General features: G+C 40.2%; 1 protein-coding gene across 7 annotated transcripts in view; it reads right to left on the bottom strand.

The window, feature by feature from the left end:
• The window catches only part of MTM1 (myotubularin 1), a 117,606-nt gene that overhangs the window by 4,740 nt on the left and 89,983 nt on the right, over nt 1-22,883 (bottom strand). For all 7 annotated transcript variants that reach the window (XM_057495224.1, XM_057495225.1, XM_036908395.2 and 4 more), the window contains 6 exons: nt 20,055-20,243; nt 16,248-16,433; nt 9,688-9,894; nt 7,475-7,567; nt 6,762-6,875; nt 2,604-2,780 (listed from right to left, as the gene is read on the bottom strand). In XM_057495224.1, the coding sequence (XP_057351207.1) occupies nt 2,604-2,780; nt 6,762-6,875; nt 7,475-7,567; nt 9,688-9,894; nt 16,248-16,433; nt 20,055-20,243 (966 nt within the window). The remainder of the gene's footprint in view (nt 1-2,603; nt 2,781-6,761; nt 6,876-7,474; nt 7,568-9,687; nt 9,895-16,247; nt 16,434-20,054; nt 20,244-22,883) is intronic.

The raw sequence follows: 22,883 nt of genomic DNA, 5'->3' as shown, positions 1-22,883 counted from the left end.
ATGGAGAGCTGAGCCTAGAAGGCAGGTGGCCATAACTCCCACCCCTCGGCTTCCCACTTGGGCAATGAATTATGAGGTAGAGTGTGCCGCCAGGTAGAAGGTGGGCAATCAGCTAGCTATAGAATTATCCTAGGCTGCAAATGATTTTCATATTCATGTTCCTTTTACCACTTCTTTCCGAAATAACCTCACGGCCACACAGCTCAGCCTGCTCCTGGCGGACTGCCCTTCTCTCCCTTTGTTGCCGCTGTGCAAATGTGAGCTTGCCCAGTGCGGCCCTGGCTAACAGCTATGCAGCATGGCGATGTCCAATGGGCACTGAAGGCCCTCTTCAGGTTTATAACATGACTAATTTATTCTTTTGCTTTCGGCATGAGCAGTTTCTTCCCATTAAATGAAAGTGCCAGGTTAGTGTATCAAGACTTCATCAAATGTATGCATTTGTCTTTCCATCATCTTTGCCAAGCCTTTATATCATAGCAAGGGTTGGTGGCCTTTGCTTTTAAAAGCACACTAATCCTGCCTTCCTCCAGGTTACTGGCTGACAGGGAAGGGGGGTGCACGCATTTGTATCTGTCCATACTGATGGTCTATCGGTGTTGGGCATGCTACAGGTACCCAGTAATTAACTGTTTGTGTTTCAACTGGGCCACACAACTCAACAACAGTTTAACTTACAAGTGGTTAAGTATATTCTTCTAGGTTTATATTATATAATCTTAGAAGTTCTATGTGCTCAGATTGTAAACTGTTTCTGTATGAAATAATGTTCTACGTAAGATCTTTCAGAAAATCTAGTGCACTTAATTCACACCTCTATTATCACTTTTTTCCCCAAGCATTACCATCATCGGGTTATGTTCCTGGGTGCCCCCGCTAGCCTACAAGCTCCTTGTGGGCAGGGACTGCCTGACGTATGGGAACACTCAGTATTTGGCAGATAAAATACAAAGTGCCAAGGAATATAAAGATATGTGTAGGACTCTCTGCATTCAGAAAATATATACAGAAAGGATAAGTTATTTGATTTTTTGAGTAAATCTCACAGATCATAATGTAGACCAATTACTGTCTCAAAGTAAAAACCTCTACTAAATAATGCGTATTCCTACCTGGCCCACTTCCATTTTGCTAAGCTCTATTAGAATAAGATGGAGAGAGAATACATTACAGTAAGTTGTTCTACTGATGTCCCTTCCACCACAGTTATCATCACTAGTGTTGTATATTCAGAAACAAATTGCTCTAAATTCCTTAAATTTCAAGAATTTCTCCAAGTATAAATGGGTGAGGGGAGATTACAGACTGTACAGAAATTGTCAACGCTTTCTAATTACCAATGGTTTAGAAAAAAGGCATGATCAATACAGAGAAGACTTAATTTACAGGCCAACGCAGTGCTCATCTATACAATATTTTTTAATAAGAAAGGAACACACCCTCTGTAACAGTGGTTAGAACCCTGGAAACCTTCTCATTCCTGCTTGATAGTCCCGATGCTACAATTACTGCTAAATAAATTCTCTCTATATGCTTCTCAGATCCCAAACTCAACAAGTGAATGTTCTCAAACCTTGGAATCTGTGACTTTCCAAAAGATTACATATTTCAACCATTACTAAATTGTAAAAGCCTTCATGCACGCAGCAGAGACCTTGAGATGAGAGCGCCAGCCTGAAACAGGCATTTCCCCAACGAGGGGAGAGTGCACAGACTGGCGTGCGGCCAGCTGCCTGAGTGGAATGAACAATCTGAGAGACAGACTGCAGCCCGGGGACCCTGCTGTTGCCCGACTATTTCTGGCGGGATTAAAGCTGGCGCTTACGCAAGACTGGCCTGCGAGAACAGGTAGTTGACCATCTAAACCGCAGGAAAATGTACAAACCTTTTGAAAAAGCAATCACAAATACTGAATATTTATAGTACTTAGAACAAATCACTAAGTGGAGGTACTTCTGAGCTTTCATGAACAGGCAGGCTGTATTTTTCTTCCGATTTTCAGGGAGTAGGGGTGGAAAATGGAAAGCCTGAGTGTGTCTTTAATAAAATGCAGAGACTTTTGCTTCAAAAATCCTTGTTTCCATTTTTGATTGATAAATGGACAATTCAACGTAGTAGCCAATGACAGATCAATTCTATTTATTTTAGAAGTAAAGACCCTTAGGAAAAAGCAGTCTCACGTCAGCTGACCTACCTAGTACATACACCTGAACCAGACAGTAGAAAATGGTTTTCCTTGAAGGATCATCCAAGTGTAGTCAAGGGAAAGAATTTTCTTATGATGTGTAACAACTTCCAGGGATTAAAGGAAATCCTTGGCTATCAAACCTCAGGAATTTCTCAGAGCTTTAAATGACTTTACATTTTAGTAAAAAAAAAATTATATTATTCATGTCGACAGAAGGATGTAAGTTTAACCCCAATCAAAATAAATGGCTTAGTAATTAAACACCATTTTAATTAAAGTTGCATTTAAAAGCAAGTGTGATCTTTTAGTCTGATATTTCCCTTCTCATAGTATTTTTTTAAACTACCACATAACATGATGTAAGTCCAGAATAATAATCACCATCACTATCTTTTAACAATGCCGCTTCACTTACTTGTTGCTTGATTCTGGGGTTCCATCTAATGTAGTAATTCACCCAAAGTTCCAAGTGACGCATACTGGCAACTGGATATAAAACTCGATTGATTTCTTTCGTATAGAAGGGATTTTTGAATTTGTCTTTATTACTGTTTATCAGCGACCACAAAGAAACTGTTCTTTCTGTAACTTTCTATAGAGAAAGAGAAAGTAGAAAGCCTAAGTTAAAACACAGAAGTACACAAACCATTTTGCAGCCCTCGGCAATACAGCTGAGCAGCAACTTGAATCACACATTTACATTAAACCCATAATAGCTCAAAAAGCCTCCAGGGCCAGTGAGTGCTCAGGCAGCCACTTACCAAGATTTGCATAGATAATGGCAGAGCTTAAGAGCCACTCTTTCTGCGGGAAGATAGAGGTGCAGGATGCTGTAACGTTAAATGCACTTCACTGCCCTATGAAGACTATTCCTACCTAGGTAAAACATTTATGAACAGATGGGCAGTATGCTCTTTTTAACTCAGCAGAAAGAAAAATTACCGTAAGATCCCACAGACCTTTTTCCTTTTTGTATCTGTTAGAACTATGAAATCTTAACCTGTGTCTACCTGACAGTAGGCACCTAGATAAAAAGTTATTTTAATCAACCATCTAGATGTTCAATCTACATCATGGCAACATCCAGACGTTTCAAAACATCTGTACTGAATCCTCATTTTTTAATTTGGTGTCCATCATCTCCTACAGATGTTCATATTTGCATTGTGTTTTATTAGAGATTTTTATCGATTTGACCATAAACTAGAGAAAAATGAAAGTTCTGGAAATAAAAACACAAGTATCAAAATTAGCAAAGGCAGAATTTGAAATTCTTCTTAGTAATGACTTCAATAAGAACAGACAAGTAAAAACTGGAGGCTAGAAAGAACAGCTTGAAATAAGTGACTGGAGAGCTCTTTAATGTACATATTCCGTTAATGCATATGACAATGAAGGCGGCATCATTTTGCATTCCTTGGAATCCACCTAAAATTTCATCTGGACCTTTCTGATGCCACAATCTATATTGCATTGTGTTTATTTGCAGGCTTGCTTTTATTGTTATACATGCACACAATTTATAAAGTCAAATAGCTCGACAAGGTTATGAAAAAAAAAGGCTGCCTCTCACCTGCCCCCAGAAGCAACTGTTTGATTTTGGAATTGATTTGGTTATTTGGTACTAAACCTCTGTAGCTCTAAGTAACCTGCTTTCCTAGCTACCTGTTGGCTATCCAGTTACAGGCACCGATTACTGAGTGTGCTGCAAGGAGAATGTATTCCCGTCCTGCTACACACACTCAGTCTGTGCTGCCTCACTCCCAGTGTGAGGAGACCGCTGTTTAGTGTTTCCGTTCCAGGTGAGCCATCTACTTCTGGTTCTCTGATTTCTTTTCCTGCACAATTTTTTATTTGTTCGTGTTCCCTTGACTTAACAACTGCGTTCTGCCCTATTTTCTTACTTTCTTTGGTACTTATCATTGCTTCAACCCCAAACTCTTCCTCTAGCATCTCAAACTTTTGTCAAGACACTTGGCACATTCAGGGTCCACAGTACCCTCCTCAGGAGAAAGGGCACTAGTGGCCCCTACACCCCGTGCCCAAGCTCTCATCTAGGATCTCTTTGCCATTTCGCCTGGAGAATCCCCTCTTGCCCTTCTCAGTGCTGGGACCTTCTACTTCCTGAATTCCAGCCGTCTTCTTCCTTGTTTGCATGGAGTGGATACTCCAGCAGTTTCCAGAGAAAGGGTGTGGGGTGTGAGGTAGATCTTTCTGGATGCCAGGCATGTCTGATAATATCTCTGGTCTACCTTCACATTTGGTTGACAGTTTGGTGGCTACTGAATTCTAGGTTGAGATCATTTTGCTTTTTTCAAATTCTGACGGCAATGACCTACTGACTTTGAGCTTCCAACATTGCTGTTGAAGAATTCAGTTTTCCTGATTTGTTTCTTTGCAAACACCCATTGTTTTTCTCTTTGGAAGCCTGAAGCATGTTTTCTTTGTCCCTGGTGTCCTGAAATTTCATCAAGATGTGACTTAAATATGGTTCTATATTTATTCCCAGTGCTTTTCCTACCACATGGTGGCCTTTCAGTGTGGAAACTCACATACTTTAATTCTGGGAAATATTCTCAAATTATTGTGGTGATTTTCTGCTGTCTGGCTTTCCCATTTTCTCTGTAGAGTTCCTGTTCCTTGGGTAATGGACCTCTAGGACTGAACTTCTAGTTTTCTTATCTTGTCCTCATTTTCTACCTCTGTTTCTATACTTTACTTCCTGGGAAATTTCAACTTTATCTTCCAGCTCTTCTGGGTTTCTAATTCCTATTGATATGCTTTTGATTTCGAGTTCTTCCTGAGCTCTAAATGTTCTTTCCAAATAATACCCTGTTGTTATTTCATGGTACCAACATTTTCTTATCTTCCTTGGGATATTAAATGACAGTTTCCTCTCTCCGTATCTCCCTCCCTACATGCTGGCTATTTTCTCCAAGAGGCTTTTTCTCCCTTTCGGCTGTCCACTATTATTCAAGAGTGGAGGACGGAAGAGCTGACTGGAAGCTCTGAGATCAGGAGGCTTATCAACCTGAGCTTCACTGTGGAGATCCCTGGATGTTAGGATCTTTAGGTCCTTCTTCTTGGGCTAGTCTGTTTCTCCACTGATGGTTCTTTTTTTCTTTCTGATTGAGGTGGAGCTCACCTACCACAGAATTCACCATGTTAAAGTGTACAAGTCAGGCAGACTCAGAGACTCCAAGAAGGGACTAGCGGTTACCAAAGGGAGGGGTGGGGGAGGGCAGGTGGGGAGGGAGGGAGAAGGGGATTGAGGGGTACTTTGATTAGTACACAGGGTGTGTATGTGGGTCACACGGAAGAAGGGAAGACAGTGTAGCACAGAGAAGGCGAATAGTGACTCTGAGGCTTCTTACTACACTGATGGACAGTGACTGCAATGGGGCATCGGTGGGGACTCGATAACAGGGGTGAATGTAGCAACCACGATGTTTCTCATGTGAAACTTTTGTAAAAGTGTATATCAATGACACCTTAATTAAAAAGAAAAAGAAAAACAAACAAACAAAAAGCCCACAACTCAGGGCTTTTAGGGCATTCACAGTGTTGTACAACCAGCACCTTTATTGAGTTCAAAGACAATTTCCTCATTCCCAAAGGAACTCTGTACCCATGAACCAGTCACTCTCCAGTCTCCCTGCCCCCCAGCCCCTGTCAACAACTATTCTGCTGTCTCTGTGGGCTTGTCAGTCTGGACATTTCATATCAGTAGAATTGCACAGTATGTGGCCTCTGTGTCTGGCTTTCACTTAGTGTGATGTTTTCAAGGTTCATCCGTGTCACAGCATGGATCAGCGCTTCATGCCTTTCTACGGCTGAAGGAGACTCTGTGGTATTGGCTGATGGACACTGGGGGTGTTGGTACCTTTCCGCCATAAACAAGAGATGAGGGCCTGCTGCCAGGATGCTGGGAGTCGCCATGGGCTAGCCTTTCTGCATTCACCTCACCCGGGTGACACTCAGGTCCCCAGCCCGGGACACACTCTCCCTCTCTCAGGGGGGAGGGGAGGGGGTCTGGGGAAGCTAACTGCTTATCCTAAACAGACCTTTGGGCTATGTCATCCTGCCCCCTGTGCCATAGACACCCGGCAAACCTTTCTCCCAGAAACCAAGTCACTTGGGGTTGCTGTGGAGCAAAGTGCGCTGGTTCTGGGCTTCCCTGCTGCTCGTCTGAGTCATTTTTCTCAAGCTAAGTTATTTGCCACTGATCTACTAGCTTTCCAGCTTCCAGAAGTTTTGTTGCTGTGTCTCCTCTCTCATTTCCTCTGTTTGTGGGATTATGCCTTTAAAAGAAACCTCCCTTTACTAATGTTTTTACGGCATTTTGGGAGGGAAACGCTGTACACCTTGAGGTCATTCCTACTCTCTGAGGGCAAAGCCAGCATCTTACCTCAACAGTGAATACACTCAACAAACTGCTTCAAGTGAAAACCACCATATTTGGGGCAAAAAATGAGGACCTTTGCATTTACTGCAAATCAAGCCATCAAATTCATTAATTTTTTTCATGGCAGATTAGCCACACATAACTAAAAAGAGTAGCATTTTCACTCACCTGTCTTTCTCGAACAGATTCACAGTTGTACAAAAAAGTACCAAACCGGCAACTGTACAGATGATCCAAAATTGTGATCAAAAACTGTTCATTGAATTCAAAAGCCGTAGGGAACTAGACACAAACAAGCAAACAAGGCATGAAAACACAGCACCAACCTCCTCTAGAATGGAACACAGGGGCACAAACGCTGCGGCGCTGCAGCCCTCGGGGAAGGAGGCAGGAGGCAGAGGCGGACAACGTGCACACCCGCCTTCCAGCCCCGCGGCTCACTTGCCGGCACTCTGCGTGGGACTGAGGACAGTCAGGAAGTGTCAGGTGAAGGAATAAAGACAAAAACAAGCTCACTGTCTTGCTATTTCGGAGTGTGCAGGGCACACAGGACAGTTTGCTTAGGTAACGTATTATGTTAGCACGGAATGAATGGAAAAGACGACTTTCCATTACAATTTCGTTGCTCCTCCATTAGTAGAGAGGATATAAATACTCAATTTTAAAACCTTTATTATGGAAAGTTCCACAAATATAAATAGTAGTGAGAATAAAAAAGTGAACAGCACATGCCCATTACCTGGCTTCAACAATTATTTACACATGGTCAGACTTGTTTCATCTCTACCTCTGCCCTTTATTAAGTGGGGGAAAATCCAAGATACTATATAAAAATATTTAAATGTTAAGTCAAATGTATTTATATCTGGTATGTCCCTTACCTGTTTTGACATTTGCCATACACAGTCAATAAACTGGAGAAAAATAGGAGATCGGTCTGCATCAGCATGGTTCTTATCACCATGACCTATTCTCTGAAAAGAATTGAAAGATAATTTGTTTTAACTTACAGGTATAAAACTGAGAGGCCATATAACCCATAAAATGTGAGAATATGACTCAGCAATCTGCTTTCCAAATGCCAAGTTTCTCAGACAGTAAGTAGTATACTTTTCCTTCACAATATAGAAAATAACATCAGGTTTTGAACTAATGGAAATTAAGTATATAAACTTCTATAAAATACCAATCCAAACTGACGAAGTGTCATCATATTGTGAGCATTACAACTATTTCACGTGACCGGAATGCTGTCCAAGTCCTGGGCAGCTACTGGGCCAGATGATCCTGCAGACTTGTTGACAGTGGCTAAGGACTTGGAATCAGGTCCAAAAGGGTGTGACTGTTATAAGCAAGGTAAGTTCTTTCTCTCTTAAAAACAAGATGAAAACCTCACCATTTATGCATTGACTAAACAATGATTCTTTCTGTGTGAACATGTGACACACTACTTATGTAACTTGGATGGAGGCTAAAAGGCTCCCCATCAGAATCATGCAGGGAGCTTGGTAGAAATGCTTATTCAAAGGATGTCTGGAAACTATACCTGGAAATGGAAATTTTAATATGTTCTCTTGATTTTTAAAATGTTTACCAAAGAAAAATAATAAAAAAGCCTCAACTGAAAGTCAAGAAATTCTATAAAACGCATGTGTTCTAATAGCAGTAACACTGCTTGAGAAACAATTGTCATTTTATCGTCCTTCTTCTGTGCAATTTCAACTTGAAGAATTCTATGAAGATTCTTTACTTTCAAGTGAACCTGTAACAGTGTGCATGGATAAACATACCTCCTAAGATGACTTTCACTAGCCCAAGGTATCGCACAATTTCAAACCTATAAAGTCCTTTTTATTAGCAGCCCTCGGATTTTCTTTTTTTTTTTTTTTTTTTTAAATAATTATTTTTTATTGAAGGGTAGTTGACACACAGTATTACATTACATGAGTTTCAAGTGTACAACACAGTGGTAGAACATTTATATACATAATTCTAGGTTCCAGCTATCACCCTACCAGGCTGTTACAATATCTTGACTATATTCCTTATGCTATACATTACATCCCGGTTACTAATTTATTTTACCATTGGAAGTCTGTCCTTCTTTTTTTTTTTTTTTTTTTTTTTGTGAGGGCATCTCTCATATTTATTGATCAAATGGTTGTTAACGACAATAAAATTCTGTACAGGGGAGTCAATGCTCAATGCACAATCATTATTCCACCCCAAGCCTAATTTTTGTCAGTCTCCAATCTTCTGAGGCATAACAAACAAGTTTTTACATGTAGAACAAATTCTTACATAATGAATAAGTTACATAGTGAACAGTACAAGGGCAGTCATCACAGAAACTTTCGGTTTTGCTCATGCATTGTGAACTATAAACAGTCAGTTCAAATATGAATACTCATTTGGTTTTTATACTTGATTTATATGTGGATACCACATTTCTCTCTTTATTATTATTATTTTTAATAAAATGCTGAAGTGGTAGGTAGATACAAGATAAAGGTAGAAAACATAGTTTAGTGTTGTAAGAGAGCAAATGTAGATGATCAGGTGTGTGCCTGTAGACTATGTGTTAATCCAAGCTAGACCAGGGCAATAAAACATCCACATATGCAGAAGATTTCTCTCAGAACAGGGGGGGTGAGGTTCTAAGCCTCACCTCTGTTGATCCCCAATTTCTCACCTGATGGCCCCCCTGCGACTGTGCCTGTCTTAGGTTGTTCCTCCCTTGAGGAATCTTACCCGTCTCTGGCTAACCAGTCATCTTCGGGGCCATACAGGGAGATGTACAGTTGGTAAGTGAGAGAGAAGCCTTATTGTTTGAAAAGGTTAGCTTTTTACTTCTTTGCATATTTATGCCCTGTGGCTTCTATGCCCAGCATTTGTCTTGAGGTATCTTTACCACTTGGAAGAATTATGATACTCGGTAAATTTGATATGAGGCACGAATTCTATTTAAGGGTTGTAATTAGGAAGGAGGATTTTCTTTTTAAAAGCAAATATACAGTTTAACAACTACTGTAGTTTTTTATTCCCGAACGCCAGTGATCTGACATTTAAACAATTAGCTTTGTTGTTTACTTACAGATGCAAATTTATGTCCAAAGCTTATCCATTCTTTTTGTATCAGTATTTCAAACCCTTCGATGCTCCGGTAGAAGCTGTCTAGCATCAACATGGCCAGTGACGTCAGCTGGGCCGTCCTGTCCCATCCGTCACTGCAGTGCACGAGCACTGAGCTCTTCCCTGAAGAAACTTTGTCTGCTACTTGAATGGCTCCTGTCAGAACAAGCTGGCAAAGAAAAAACCTGCGAGTCAGTCGGTAGCTGTAAGACACTGCTTTATTAAACCTGAAATTACAGTTTGTAACCAAAGAAAAAGGTGTTCTCCATGTACACATATCTTTGTCCAAATTACTCCTTAAGGACAATAGTCTTACTGGATCAGCCCCACTCCCACCCACCCCCCTACACACTATGACCTCATCTTAACTAATCACATCCTGCACCTGACCCCCCAGGTGCTGGGGGTCAGGACTTCAACAGAGGAATTTTGGGAGACCCAATTCAATGCAAAATAGCGATCATTTCAGAAAAATCACTGCCCCAACAGGTCCAGTCTGGACCTTAAAGGCCTGATACAATGGAAATCACCATTTAGACTTTAAATTGACAGAATATGAACTGTTATGTGGCTTATAAGAAGCAGAACACATAACTCAAGATAAAGTGATGTGGCAATCAGACAACACAAAGAAATAAAAGCATCCAGATTGGTAAAGAAGTTGTTAAACTGTCAGTTTGCAGATGACATAATATTGTACAAAAAAAACCCCTAAAGAATCTACTCCAAAACTACTAGATCTAATATCTGAATTCAGCAAAGTTGCAGGATACAAAATTAATACACAGAAATCTGTTGCTTTCCTATACACTAATGTTGAATTAGCAGAAAGAGAAATCAGGAAAACAATTCTATTCACAATTGCATCAAAAGGAATAAAATACCTAGGAATAAACCTAACTAAGGAAGTGAAAGACCTGTACTCTGAAAACTACAAGACACTCTTAAGAGAAATTAAAGAAGATACCAATAAATGGAAACACATCCCGTGTTCATGGATAGGAAGAATTAATATTGACAAAATGGCCATCCTGCCTAAAGCAATCTACAGGTTTAGTGCAATCCCTATCAAAATACCAACAGCATTCTTCAATGAACTAGAGAAAATCGTTCTAAAATTCATATGGAGCCACAAAAGACCTGAATAGCCAAAGCAATCCTGAGAAGGAAGACTAAAGCAGGGGGAATTATGCTCCCTGACTTCAAGCTCTACTACAAAGCCACAGTAATTAAGACAATTTGGTACTGGCACAAGAACAGACCCACAGACCAGTACAAGAGAATAGAGCATCCAGATATTAACCCAAGCATATATGGTCAATTAATATATGATAAAGGAGCTATGGACATACAATGGGGAAATGGAAGCCTCTTCAACAACTGGTGTTGGCAAAATTGGACAGCTACATGCAAGAGAATGAAACTGGATTATTGTTTAACCCCATACACAAAAGTAAACTCAAAATGGATCAAAGACCTGAATGTAAGTCATGAAACCATAAAACTCTTAGAAGACAACATAGGCAAAAATCTCCTGAATATAAGCATGAGCAACTTCTTCCTGAACATATCTCCTCAAGCAAGGGAAACAAAAGCAAAAATGAACTCATGGGACTACATCAAACCAAAAAGCTTCTGTACAGCAAAGGACACCAATAACAGAACAAAAAGGCATACTACAGTAAGGGAGCATATAATTTGTGCAACACATCCGACAAGAGGTTAACATCCAAAATATATAAGGAACTCACACGTCTCAACACCCAAAAAGCAGTAGCTCTATTAAAAAAAGGGTGGAGGATTAGAACAGACACTTCTCCAAGGAAGAAATTCAGATGGCCAACAGGCACATGAAAAGATGCTCCACATCACTAATCATCAGGGAAATGCAAATAAAAACCACAATGAGATATCACCTCACACCAGTTAGGATGGCCAGCATCGAAAAGACTAAGAACAACAAATGCTGGCGAGGATGTGGAAAAAAGGGAACCCTTCTACACTGCTGGTGGGAATGTAAGTTAGTTCAACCACTGTGGAAAGCAGTATGGAGGTTCTTCAAAAAACTAAAAATAGAAATACCATTTGACCCAATCATTCCACTCCTAGGAATTAACACAAAGAATACAAGTTCTCAGATTCAAAAAGACATATGCACTCCTATGTTTATTGCAGCACTATTTACAATAGTCAAGATATGGAAGCAACCTAAGTGTCCATCAGTAGATGAATGGATAAAGAACACATGGTACATACACACAATGGAATACTATTCAGCCATAAGAAAGAAACAAATCCTACCATTTGCAACAACATGGATGGAGCTGGAGGATATTATGCTCAGTGAAATAAGCCAGATGGAGAAAGACAAGTGCCAAATGATTTCCCTCATTTGTGGAGCATAACAAGGAAGCAAAACTGCAGGAACAAAACAGCAGCAGACTCACAGCCTCCAAGAAGGACTAGTGGTTACCAAAGGGGAGGGGTGGGGGAGGGCGGGTGGGGAGGGAGGGAGGAGGGAATTGAGGGGTATTATGTTTAGTACACATGGTGTGGGGAGGATCATGGGGAAGACAGTGTAGCATAGAGAAGGCAAATAGTGAATCTGTGGCATCTTACTACACTGATGGACAGTGACTGCACTGGGGTATGGGTGGGGACTCGACAACATGGGTGAATGTAGTAACCACATTGTTTTTTCATGTGAAACCTACATAAGAGTGTGTATCAATAATACCTTAATAAAAAAAAAGATAAAGTGATGGCCTTCTAGTAAAAGTGTGAGAGTTACAAGGACTACTAAATTTATATATGCAAAGACTCATTGCTATGATGTAATTTTTTGGTGATTTAGTTATTTACAGAGGTAAATGTTACAGACCATAGAATTTGCCCATTATAAGTAGGCAGTTTGCTAAGACATAGTCAATTGTACAATTATGCAGCTGTGCAACCATTGCCACAATCTAGTTGTTGAACACTTCTATCACCCGAACAAGTTTCTGTGTGCTCTCTGAGGTCAATCCCTGTTCCCAGCCCCTCAGTCCCAGGCAACCACTGATTTGCTTGCTGTCTCTACAGCTTTGCCTTTACTAGAAATGTCACATAAAGGGAATCATATAATAGGTGGTCTTTTACTTCTTTCACTTAGCATAATGTTTTCAAGGTTCATCCATGTTGTAGCAGGTGTCACTACTTCATTCCTTTCTGTGGCTAAAAAGCATTCCATTTTATTGACAGACCACATTTTATTTATCCATTCCTGAGCTGATGGATATTTGGTTGTTTCTAGCATTTGGTTCGTATGAATAATGCTGCTGTGAACTTTTGCAAACACATTTTTATAGGGACATTAAGTTTTCCTTTCTCTTGGGGAAACATCTAGGAGCAAATAGTTGGATCATACAGTAAATGTATGTTTAACTTTTTAAGAAACTGCCCAATTGTTTTCAAAAGTGGTTGTACCATTTCACATTCCCAGTATCAGTGTATGAGGGTCCCAGCTTCTCATGTACACAGCCACTCACAAACATTGTCATTTTAGAGCTCCCCAAATTCTAACAGCCATGAAACAATCATGTATCAATGAATTCAAGGAGATTGAAATACTCATTTATTTTAACTACTTAAAGAAAAGTCAGATGAAGTGAAAATGTTTAGAAATGTTAAAAGAAATGTAAGTATTATTTTGCCATAAATAATAACTAAAGTGGACAGAGTAGTACCAGTGAGGATAGGTTAGGGGACCTGATGGGGCACATCAATTATCTGTATAAAAATCATTGCTTTTAAAATGACTAGAGCAGGCTTATTTCTTTGAGCTTTTAAAGTGTCTCCTTGAAGTCCTGTTTACAATCTTTCATTTGAGGCACTTCTGAAGAAAGGGCTGATGAGAAGCAATGGTAAATACTAGATCACTTGAGTCCAACTTAATGAAGTCAAGCTTCTAATGCATTTTTACAGGGGGCAACTTTCACTCCAGATACTTCTCTTAAGATAAAAAAGGGGAATTTTTATAATAGTTATTATATTTAAAAAAGGGACAATCTTGAACAGTTATCTCTAAAAATATTGGATGCTTTCTAATAAAGTATGAATTCCCATCATCACTTCTTGACAGGAACAGTTATAATTATCTAATGAAACTAAATCAGAAAAAAAACACATCACTGAAAACTCTTAAGTAATTGGGTGGACTTGTGACTGAAGGGAAGAAATGACAGTCATCAAGCAGTATACAGCGCGGTGCCCTAGAGAACTGGCCCCGTGGCTGGCCCTGCTGGGACTCCGTCAGGTACTGGCATGAGGGTTTGGGACACGTGCCACAGGCAGCAGTCTTCCAGAGGGCAAAAGGCTTGCCGTATTGTACACACAAAGGAAAGCACAAAGAGGAAAATACAAATGATCACAGGCATCATACCTCAGAAAGATACAACTTTTCCTCTACATTTAGGTTGTTTCCAATTTTTCACTATTAGAAACATCCTAGTATATTCATCTTTTCAGATTTGTGTAGTTATTCCTTTAAAAAATGCCTAAACGTATTTTTTCACTTTGTGCGGAGAGTTCTTCTCAAAATCATAGGGCCCTCCACCCTTCCCTTCCTTTAACTAGCTTTTCAACAGAATAGCCTTGATTCACTCCCTGACATCCTCTCTCACTAAAGGGCTGGGCTTCAATGTGTTGCCCAATGGCTGATTCCCAGAGGTACATCTTAGTCCTAAGCCTCTGTTGTAAGCTTCCCTTTGCATGAATAACTGCCTGTTTGACACCAGCAGGTGCGTGGCCCGCCCCGCTACCTCAAGCATGTGGGATTTCTCTTGACCACCGTCCCGGCCAGGACCACTCTGCTTCTGCGAATGGTGGCATTACCTTCTTCTTCATTTCTCTAGATCCTGTATTAGCTAATCACCAGGTGGCACAGGCCCTTCCTTGGCAACATTCGTGTCTGTCCCTTTATAGTGCCACCCCTCCCCTCCCCTTCTCACCTCAGCAGCATTCTAGTCTAGGCCAAGACTACCCATCTCTGGACTGTTGAAATGGCTCTGTTTTCTCTGACTTTACTTAGTCTCCCCTCGCTTAATTCTACAAGCAGCTGCCAGAACATTTTCCTAAAATACCACACTATCCCAAACCTCTGGGGCTCCCAACAACCTGCCTTGAAAGTCAAGGTCCCTGACTGCGTGACTTCTCCCAGATGTCTCTAGATTAGCCTGCAACCACAGAAATCCTCACTCTTCCCGATGCGGCCTCGCCGGGGCCTGCATCTGGGATTTTGTCCTGATGGCCCTCTGTCTCTGGAATGGGTTCCTTCATCCCTTTTTCTTTCTTTAGGGACCAGATCAAATCCCACCAAATTCCAGAGGGCCTGTTCCTGCCACTGCCTTTGCTATGAAGGCTCGCTGGGACTTAACACACGGTACTGTGGAATATTATGCTCCTTTTTACACGTACATATCATCTCTCCAAGCATAAGAACCTCCTTAAAGGCAGGAAGTGTGTCTTATACCTTTTTTCATTCACAGGGTCGAGTATGATGTTTTGTGCATAGTAAGAGTACAATCCTTCTTTAAAGTAAACTTCATTCTAGAATAGTGTTAGATTTATAGACCAGTCATAAAGGTACTATGGAAAGTTCCCAATCCTTGACCCAGTTTCCTCTACTACTGACATCTTATAATAGTATGGTACATTTGTCACAACTAATGAAACGATGTTGATACATTATTAAGTTATTTAAAAACCTGTTAACTAATTTTTAATAAAATCCATACTTCATTTAGATTTCTTTTGTTGTTCCCTAATGTCTTTTCTAATCCAGGATCCATCCAGGAAACCACATAATAACATTTAGTTGCTACAATTAATTTTTTCTGCAATTCAGTTTTGAGGATGATAGATTAGGAAAAAATGAAAGGTAAAATAAAAATATAATTCCTATCAAGTTAGAAAATAAAATTTGACTATAAAACAGTCTATATTACTAATTCACCTATTTAAAGTAGGCTTTTTGTTTATTTACAGAATGAAACGGAGCATCTAACAGTGTCAGTTCCCTCAGATGATAGCTTCACATACTTTTACTTTTGAAAGAATGGAGGTTTTTGATGCCTTTATCAAGATGAATGATTGAATATAACAAAAATGCATAAATCAGTTTAAGATTAATTTCAATAAAAGCAATCTCTGTCCAAGTCCTTGAGGGTCCTACCCAGTAAAGGTTAGGTAAATTCAAATTCCTAAATAAACCTGGGCACAAGAATCAACTCCTCACTACTGATGAGCTGGAAAATGACATCTCTGCATACTCTGAAAATGTTCTGGAGGTAGAGCTGTGAAATGTTTAATTAAGACCAGCAAGTTATAAAGAGACACAAAATGGTCAAATGTAGAACCCTATGCTACAAATATTTCGTCTCTTATTCAATTTTTTTAAGTTTAAGGAATCAAAGACATTCCTGTTCCATTAAAAAATTACTTTTTTCTTTATGTATGTAAATCTTTAAAAAACTACATACTTACCTTGATATGTTCTAACCAATGAGTAGACTCTAAACTGGACAACCAATGAGATTCTTCCACATTTGGATAAACAATGTCTTTGACCTTTTTTAAAGATTCCCGCATAACATGAATGTTATGAATGTCTAAGAAGAACAGTTCAGCGTTATGATATGCATCATCACTTTCATATCCTCCTCCTGTTGCCTAAGAAACAACAAGACATACAAACAATCAGTTGGGTTTTCTATTTCAGCAATAACTAACACAAATATTTCAAAAGTTATTGGTCCTCCAAATCTCAGCCTAAACCTTTTCAACTTACATACAAGGACTGACTTGACAGTTAACTAGGGAGTAAGATTGAAAAGAAAATAACACCTAGGTCTCACAGGATTAAAGGAGCCATACTCTCTAACAGCTAACACCAGCCACCATTTAATGAACCCCGGGGATGTCCCAGATACCATGATTCTTGCTTTACACCACTTTATCTCATGCTTACTTATGTCAAGATAGGTACTGCTAGCCCCATTTTGCAAAGGAGATGAGATGCTACTTAACGATCCCCAAAGTTACACAGGTAATCAGTAAAATTTCAAAGTTGTCTGACTTCAAGGCGAGATCTTTGCTAGTGATCCATGGCTGTCTGCTCTGCAAACAAATACCAAGGACAGAGCACTGCACATAACAGGCCCTCAAAGAACAAAAGGTTTCAAGAGGAGACAAGATGGCTGCCACTTGCCACAGCACCTCCAAGTATGAACTTGCCAGGGCAGGCATCAGGCCACTCTCATGGCCTGGTGAAGATGCCTGTTTCTCATATACGCAAAAAGATATGCTATGGTTTTATTTAGGAACCTGGCTGCATTCTGCTTATTTTATTTCTCATTGAAATATTAAAACACCATGGAACATGTGGTCTCTGGCCCTTTAAGAAAAAGCCAAATAATTCAGAGCCTTGTGAAGCAATGTTCTGTAAGCTGAAATGAAAGGACGCTAATTAACATTGTAAAAATTTATGAATGTGTAAACTCACCAGTAAAGGCAAATACAGAATCAAAGCAACACTAGACTAACTTCACAGTGCATGTGGAAGGACACGGAAGCGTGCCTGCAATAGGAGAGTAAAGGGAAGGCACCAGACAAATGCCTGTCACTACATTAGGCCTCTTTTCTTCTCATGTACAATAAAAGGAATAGGAATTTGCAGCTCAGGACAGAAGGGCCAACGCATCCTACAGTTTTTTTCTGGGATTGCTCTGAGATGTTTTCTGCAGTAGACATAAGGCTACCACCTGAACTTCAAACCTAGAGACCTATGTACAGGCCCGAGGCCTTGGTCTCCAAAGACCAAGGTGAGAAAATATATATTTTTTAGATTGAGACATGTATTTTAAAGCTTGTTATAAATAGCATTAGTGGCAAGAGGACAATAAACATTCACTTGTTGTTTTTAAAAAGTACCTAATGAATAAATAGACAAATGGGCCATATTCTCCTCTTTTCGGTTATCCATGTCTTGGAGGTAATACCTTATAGTTCCGAACAGAGGTCAGGACACAGGTGCTCCTATCCACCTGGCAGTCCCTTTGGCATAACTGGAGGCACACGGCATGGGAGGAAACGGCGAGCCTAAGTGTTACTAGATCTGCAAGCCTGTAATGCAGTGACACACATCACCCTCCCACCATCAACCTGCTTCTTTGCACATGTGGTTTGTAAATAGTTAACTGTGATTTTCAAAGAGACTCACAATGCTGGAGTTTCTTTCATAAATAATGAACACGATATGTGAAAAACTAAAAGGAAAAATATACTTAGTACTCATTGCCAACGTTTCTGGAAAAATAGACATTAATATAGTTCTACTTTAATTCATCACAGTGTACTGCCACAAAATCGAAGTGGCTTGGTGCTGGATCTTATCTATCATTGGGCTTGTTTGTTCAGTTTAAAATGGTGTGATGTTGGTTGTTATATCTGGGGTTGTAAATTTCTAAATATCCACAGGGAGGAACAATTACATCTAAAGAGAACAGAAGTCAGAAGGGTTAAGAATCAATTAGTCAAGCATAGATTGAGTTCCCAAAAGTTCAAACTCTCCATCTCTGGTTAGTTTTGAAGTCTTTTCCATTTCCTTCTCTTCAACAAAAAGAACAACCCAGATTACCTTGTACAACGACATAAAGGTCCAAGGGCCTGTTGCTATGGATATAGATGCTAGGGGAGACACATAGCTGAGGGAGGGGGGAACCCAAGCATGGCTTTTAATGAATGATGCAGAAATCTTTAAAAGCCTAAGCTTGTTTCCTTAATTTTTTCCTTCCCTTCATTCCTAAGAGGACTAGAAACACAGGTATATTTCCTGAATATTAAAAAGGCATTCAAGAATTTTGCTGCTGTAACAATGAGCTTTAGAGTTATTATGATGGTTTTCATTTTATGTATTTTAATATTTTAAAACATTCTTCTAAATACTTTGTTTTAATGTTACATCATATATATTTCAGGCTACATGTATACATGGAAATATTGCATTTTATACATGCATTTGCCTTTGAACTTTATATGAAAGACAGCAGGAACAGAAATATAAAAAGCTAAGGATAATCCAAGATAATTTCCTAAATGCTTTACTTAAAATTCCTATTTTCCTTATTGATTTCACTTCCTGATTGATTTACATATAATTTCAAAATCATTGTTACTACCTGAACAAAAACCAACTGTAGTAAAAAAAGAGCTGGCCCAAGGGCAGGCAATGGACAGAGGGGGACCCCAGGAGTAAATGTGTAAGACAATCTGTGTGCAAATACTGCAAGTGGAGCGCCCCTACACACACTGTCTGTACACACTCATGCATACACACATCACAGGTTCCATTTAGGAAGCTGCTGCGTCTGTCTGAGCTGCTCGAGGACTTGTTTTTGCTTTCAGATTCTTGTCTCGAGCTATGAATAATTGAAGATGCCAGATAAATGACCTCGGGATAAGTAAAGTATTCAAGATGATGAAATTTAAGCCTACAGCCGAGGAGAAACAATAGATGTGAAAGGCGGAATGGGGGTGAACAACTCAGGGCAGGCCCACTGCGAGAACTTGTAAGTGACAGCTGGCAATAATGAGAGAAGGAAAAAAAAAAAGAGGAATTGAATGTAAGAAGTGTACCAATCTGGGGCTGCTCAGTGTACGGGCAAACAGGCGTACACCTTGCAGTCGCTTCTGAGGAGCTCCTGAATGTCACACTACTGGTGCTTACAGTGATGGCCCTGGTCAGCTTTAGGGGCACTCGGCATATTCTGCTTCAGAAGGCTAAGAAGACAACTGCGACAGAGTTCTTTGAAAATAACATTGTGTTTGCATGTGATTGTAAAATTCACATACATAGATCTACTCATGTCTTGAATCACATAAATAAGAAAACACATTTATGAGTGAAGACACTGTTTTGATAAAGCTATAAATTTAAGATTTTACCAATCACAGCTTCCTGCAATGCCTCACAGATGCCTCCATAGTGCACACACTGAGAGTGATCACCAACAGCCTAAAGTGCTCCAATGAGAATCTAACTTTTGCCAAAACTCAAATTCATTATGGTTCTAGGCTTGGCTAATTTAACTAAAGATTATTTTCACTTGCTTTTCATGTATTCAACTTTGAAGATACATTTTGTGATTAAAACTACCTCCTATCTCAGTGAACTAGTTTTCTTATTTAAACTAAGTCTAATTGTTAATTTAAACCACATGGCAAAAACATTCTCATAAAACACCACAAGCTCTATGTAAGGTAAGTTTCTATTGTGTCGTCAAATATACTCACCTTGTTGGCCACTGCATTTACATTGGGTCTTGCATCATAGATAGTAAGTTTAGAAATCTGTCTATTAGTCTCCCGGATAACATCAAGATATTTCTCATCATCTTTGTTTCGTTTACCACTCATGCCAACAAGAGGCTGACTGCAACGCACAATGACCATCTTGTTTTCTGGATGAATCCATGACAGCACCTATGGTCAGTTCAGAAATTTTAAGCCACCACGAAAAAACCAAATCTCAAAACAATGAAAACTATAAAAAAAATAAAGCACTAACACCCGTGATGAATCAGATGCCACTGAAATGGAATGGTCATTCACCCGCGATTCCACTGTGTGACCAGAAGCACACACTTAACAGTGAAAACTATTCAGAGATGATTAGAACAACCAATTGCTTCACTAGTCTCAGTTAGTACCACATCAGATGGAAATTAAATGCTTACCTAGGCGGTTACATCACTTAACGGAAACAGAGATTATTCTTGTATTATTGCAGCTTTGTAGCTTTTAGCACATTTCTATCATACAAACAGCTTTAGCAGAAGGTGAGAGGTAAAGGAAATCACCCCTGGTACAGTACTTTCTATGGTACCAACTCACACCTACAGGTCATTTGCCCGAGTCTCAATTCTAGACTCTAACACAGTGGGGAGGAAATGCAAGGGAAGCAGAAACAATTGCTGGTCTCCACCACAAAGGTCGTGCGCCCACCTCCTGGGAGAGTGCTCCCAGCCTTTACTAGGAATCTGTCTCCTAATTTCATACTGAAGTGTAGCACATTTGATACATGGTTTAGCATCTCATGGCATACTAGAAACAATACCTGTAAAAGGGAGGTAATAATGAAATACAGCAGAGACTACAGAACTGTCCATTTTAAATGAGTGAATTGTTTGGTAAGTGGATTATATCTCAATAAAGCTGTAAAAAAAAAAAGCCAGAAAGTGAGTGTAGAGGGCAACAGTGTGGGCTCTGGGGACAGGTGCATCTCTGCAGAGGCTCTAACTGAGCCCAGAGCTCACAGCCCGTCACTTCCCTTTCCTGTTTCATCAAGTAGGTAGCAGCATTATCCCATGACTGCCGGAAGGACGATGGAGAATGCGTGAAAAGTACAAGGCACTGTGCAGGATGCTGGCACAAGGAAGCTTCTAAAGGCAGCTGGGTGGCTGTGAAGTTAGATATGAGAAACTATGAAAAGCAGACACAAAAGCTAAAGAAGTGTAACTGCTTGAGCTCAGTTAACACAAGGCCAAATGCACTGTCATCTCTGAAGTCACCCCCTACATGACGGCAAATGACAAGCATCAATGTTTATAAAAATCAATGTGCATAAAATAATGACAAGGGGTAGTGAGAAAAGAGTATATGACAATAAAGATGAAAATTCATTCACTCAGTCTTTCCACCATGCCAGAGACCAGTTAAAAATACCATTGTGGTCCCTGGTATTCAAAGGTCAGAACTGGGAAGTGTTGGGCCAAGCCCTGGCCCTCTTAAGCCCTTTTCTTCAAAAGAGATAAAAGTCATGAGATCACTTTTATGTATTCATTTTTATTTAAAAAGTATGTATGCAAAGATTTAGCCATCAAAAGATGTTTACCACAGCATTGTTTGTAACAGCAAAAGATGAGAAAGAACCTAGATGTCTCACAATAGAAAACTGATGAAATACATCTTCACACTGTCAGATAAGCAGGTATTTATAGTGTGGGAAACTCTTCCCATGACAATGCTAGATAAAGAAAGCAGACTGAGACAAATTACAGAATACTTTTTTTTCCAAATAAAAATTTGTATGCAGAGAAGGAAGTCTGGAAGGACATAGACCAAACTGTTCAGTGTGGTTCTCACTAGTTGACAGACTTCTTTTTGCTTATTAGTATTTTCTAAAATGTCTTAAATATGTATTGCTTATGTGTTAAAGACTTCCTTTACAACACGACAAACCTGTTGAGAACAAAGGAATATGTATCCATTAATGGGAACATCAATGCATGTGGATTATTTTGTTATTTAGCAATATAATAATTTGTATCTTACCTACACACTAAATAACAAGATTGCTTTCTTATCAATTTTTTTGTATTTATGTGGGCTTTTAAAATAGAACTGAGGGAGGCAGAGCCAAGATGGCAGCGTGAGTAGGACAGTGGGAATCTCCTCCCAAAAACATATATATTTTTGAAAATACAACAAATACAACTAATCCAAAAAGAGAGACCAGAAGACACAGGACAACAGCCAGACTACATCCACACCTGCGAGAACCCAGCGCCTGGTGAAAGGGGTAAGATACAAGCCGCAGCCCGGCGGGACCCAAGGCCCCTCACCCCAGCTCCCGGCGGGAGGAGAGGAGTCGGAGAGGGAAGAGAGAGGGAGACCAGGACTGCTGAACACCCAGCCCCAGCCATCCGCACCAGAGCGCACACACAGTGCATGCGTGGGGTGCTGGAAACTAGGGAAACAGGACAGTAAGAACCGTGAGTGGGTCCCCAAGCCGGCGCCCCTGTGACAAAGAAAAGCGAGTGTTTTTTTAAAGTCTTAAAGGGACAGGGACCCCACCGCTGGATGGAAGCATCCCGGGTCATAGTTCAGCAGCTGGAAATTCCAGGGAACTCTGGGTGCACTAACCCCCTGGGCAACAGCTCGGAGACCCCTCGTGGAGGTAAACAGCCAAACAGCCCCCCGTCCATTACCCATCTGGGGCCCGGCCATAGCAGAGCAGCAGCCTGAGGCTGGCCACGCCCACAGCAAGGGAGCTTCCTCCATACCTGCCGGGCAAGATACAGAGACTCAGTCTACACGCAATTGCCCAACACTAGCCACTAG

The sequence above is a fragment of the Manis pentadactyla genome, chromosome X (assembly GCF_030020395.1).
Source record: "Manis pentadactyla isolate mManPen7 chromosome X, mManPen7.hap1, whole genome shotgun sequence".
In the NCBI taxonomy this organism is placed as follows: Eukaryota; Metazoa; Chordata; class Mammalia; order Pholidota; family Manidae; genus Manis; species Manis pentadactyla.
The sequence above is the reverse complement of the archived record's forward strand: the minus strand, read 5'-3'. Positions and strand labels throughout refer to the sequence as shown.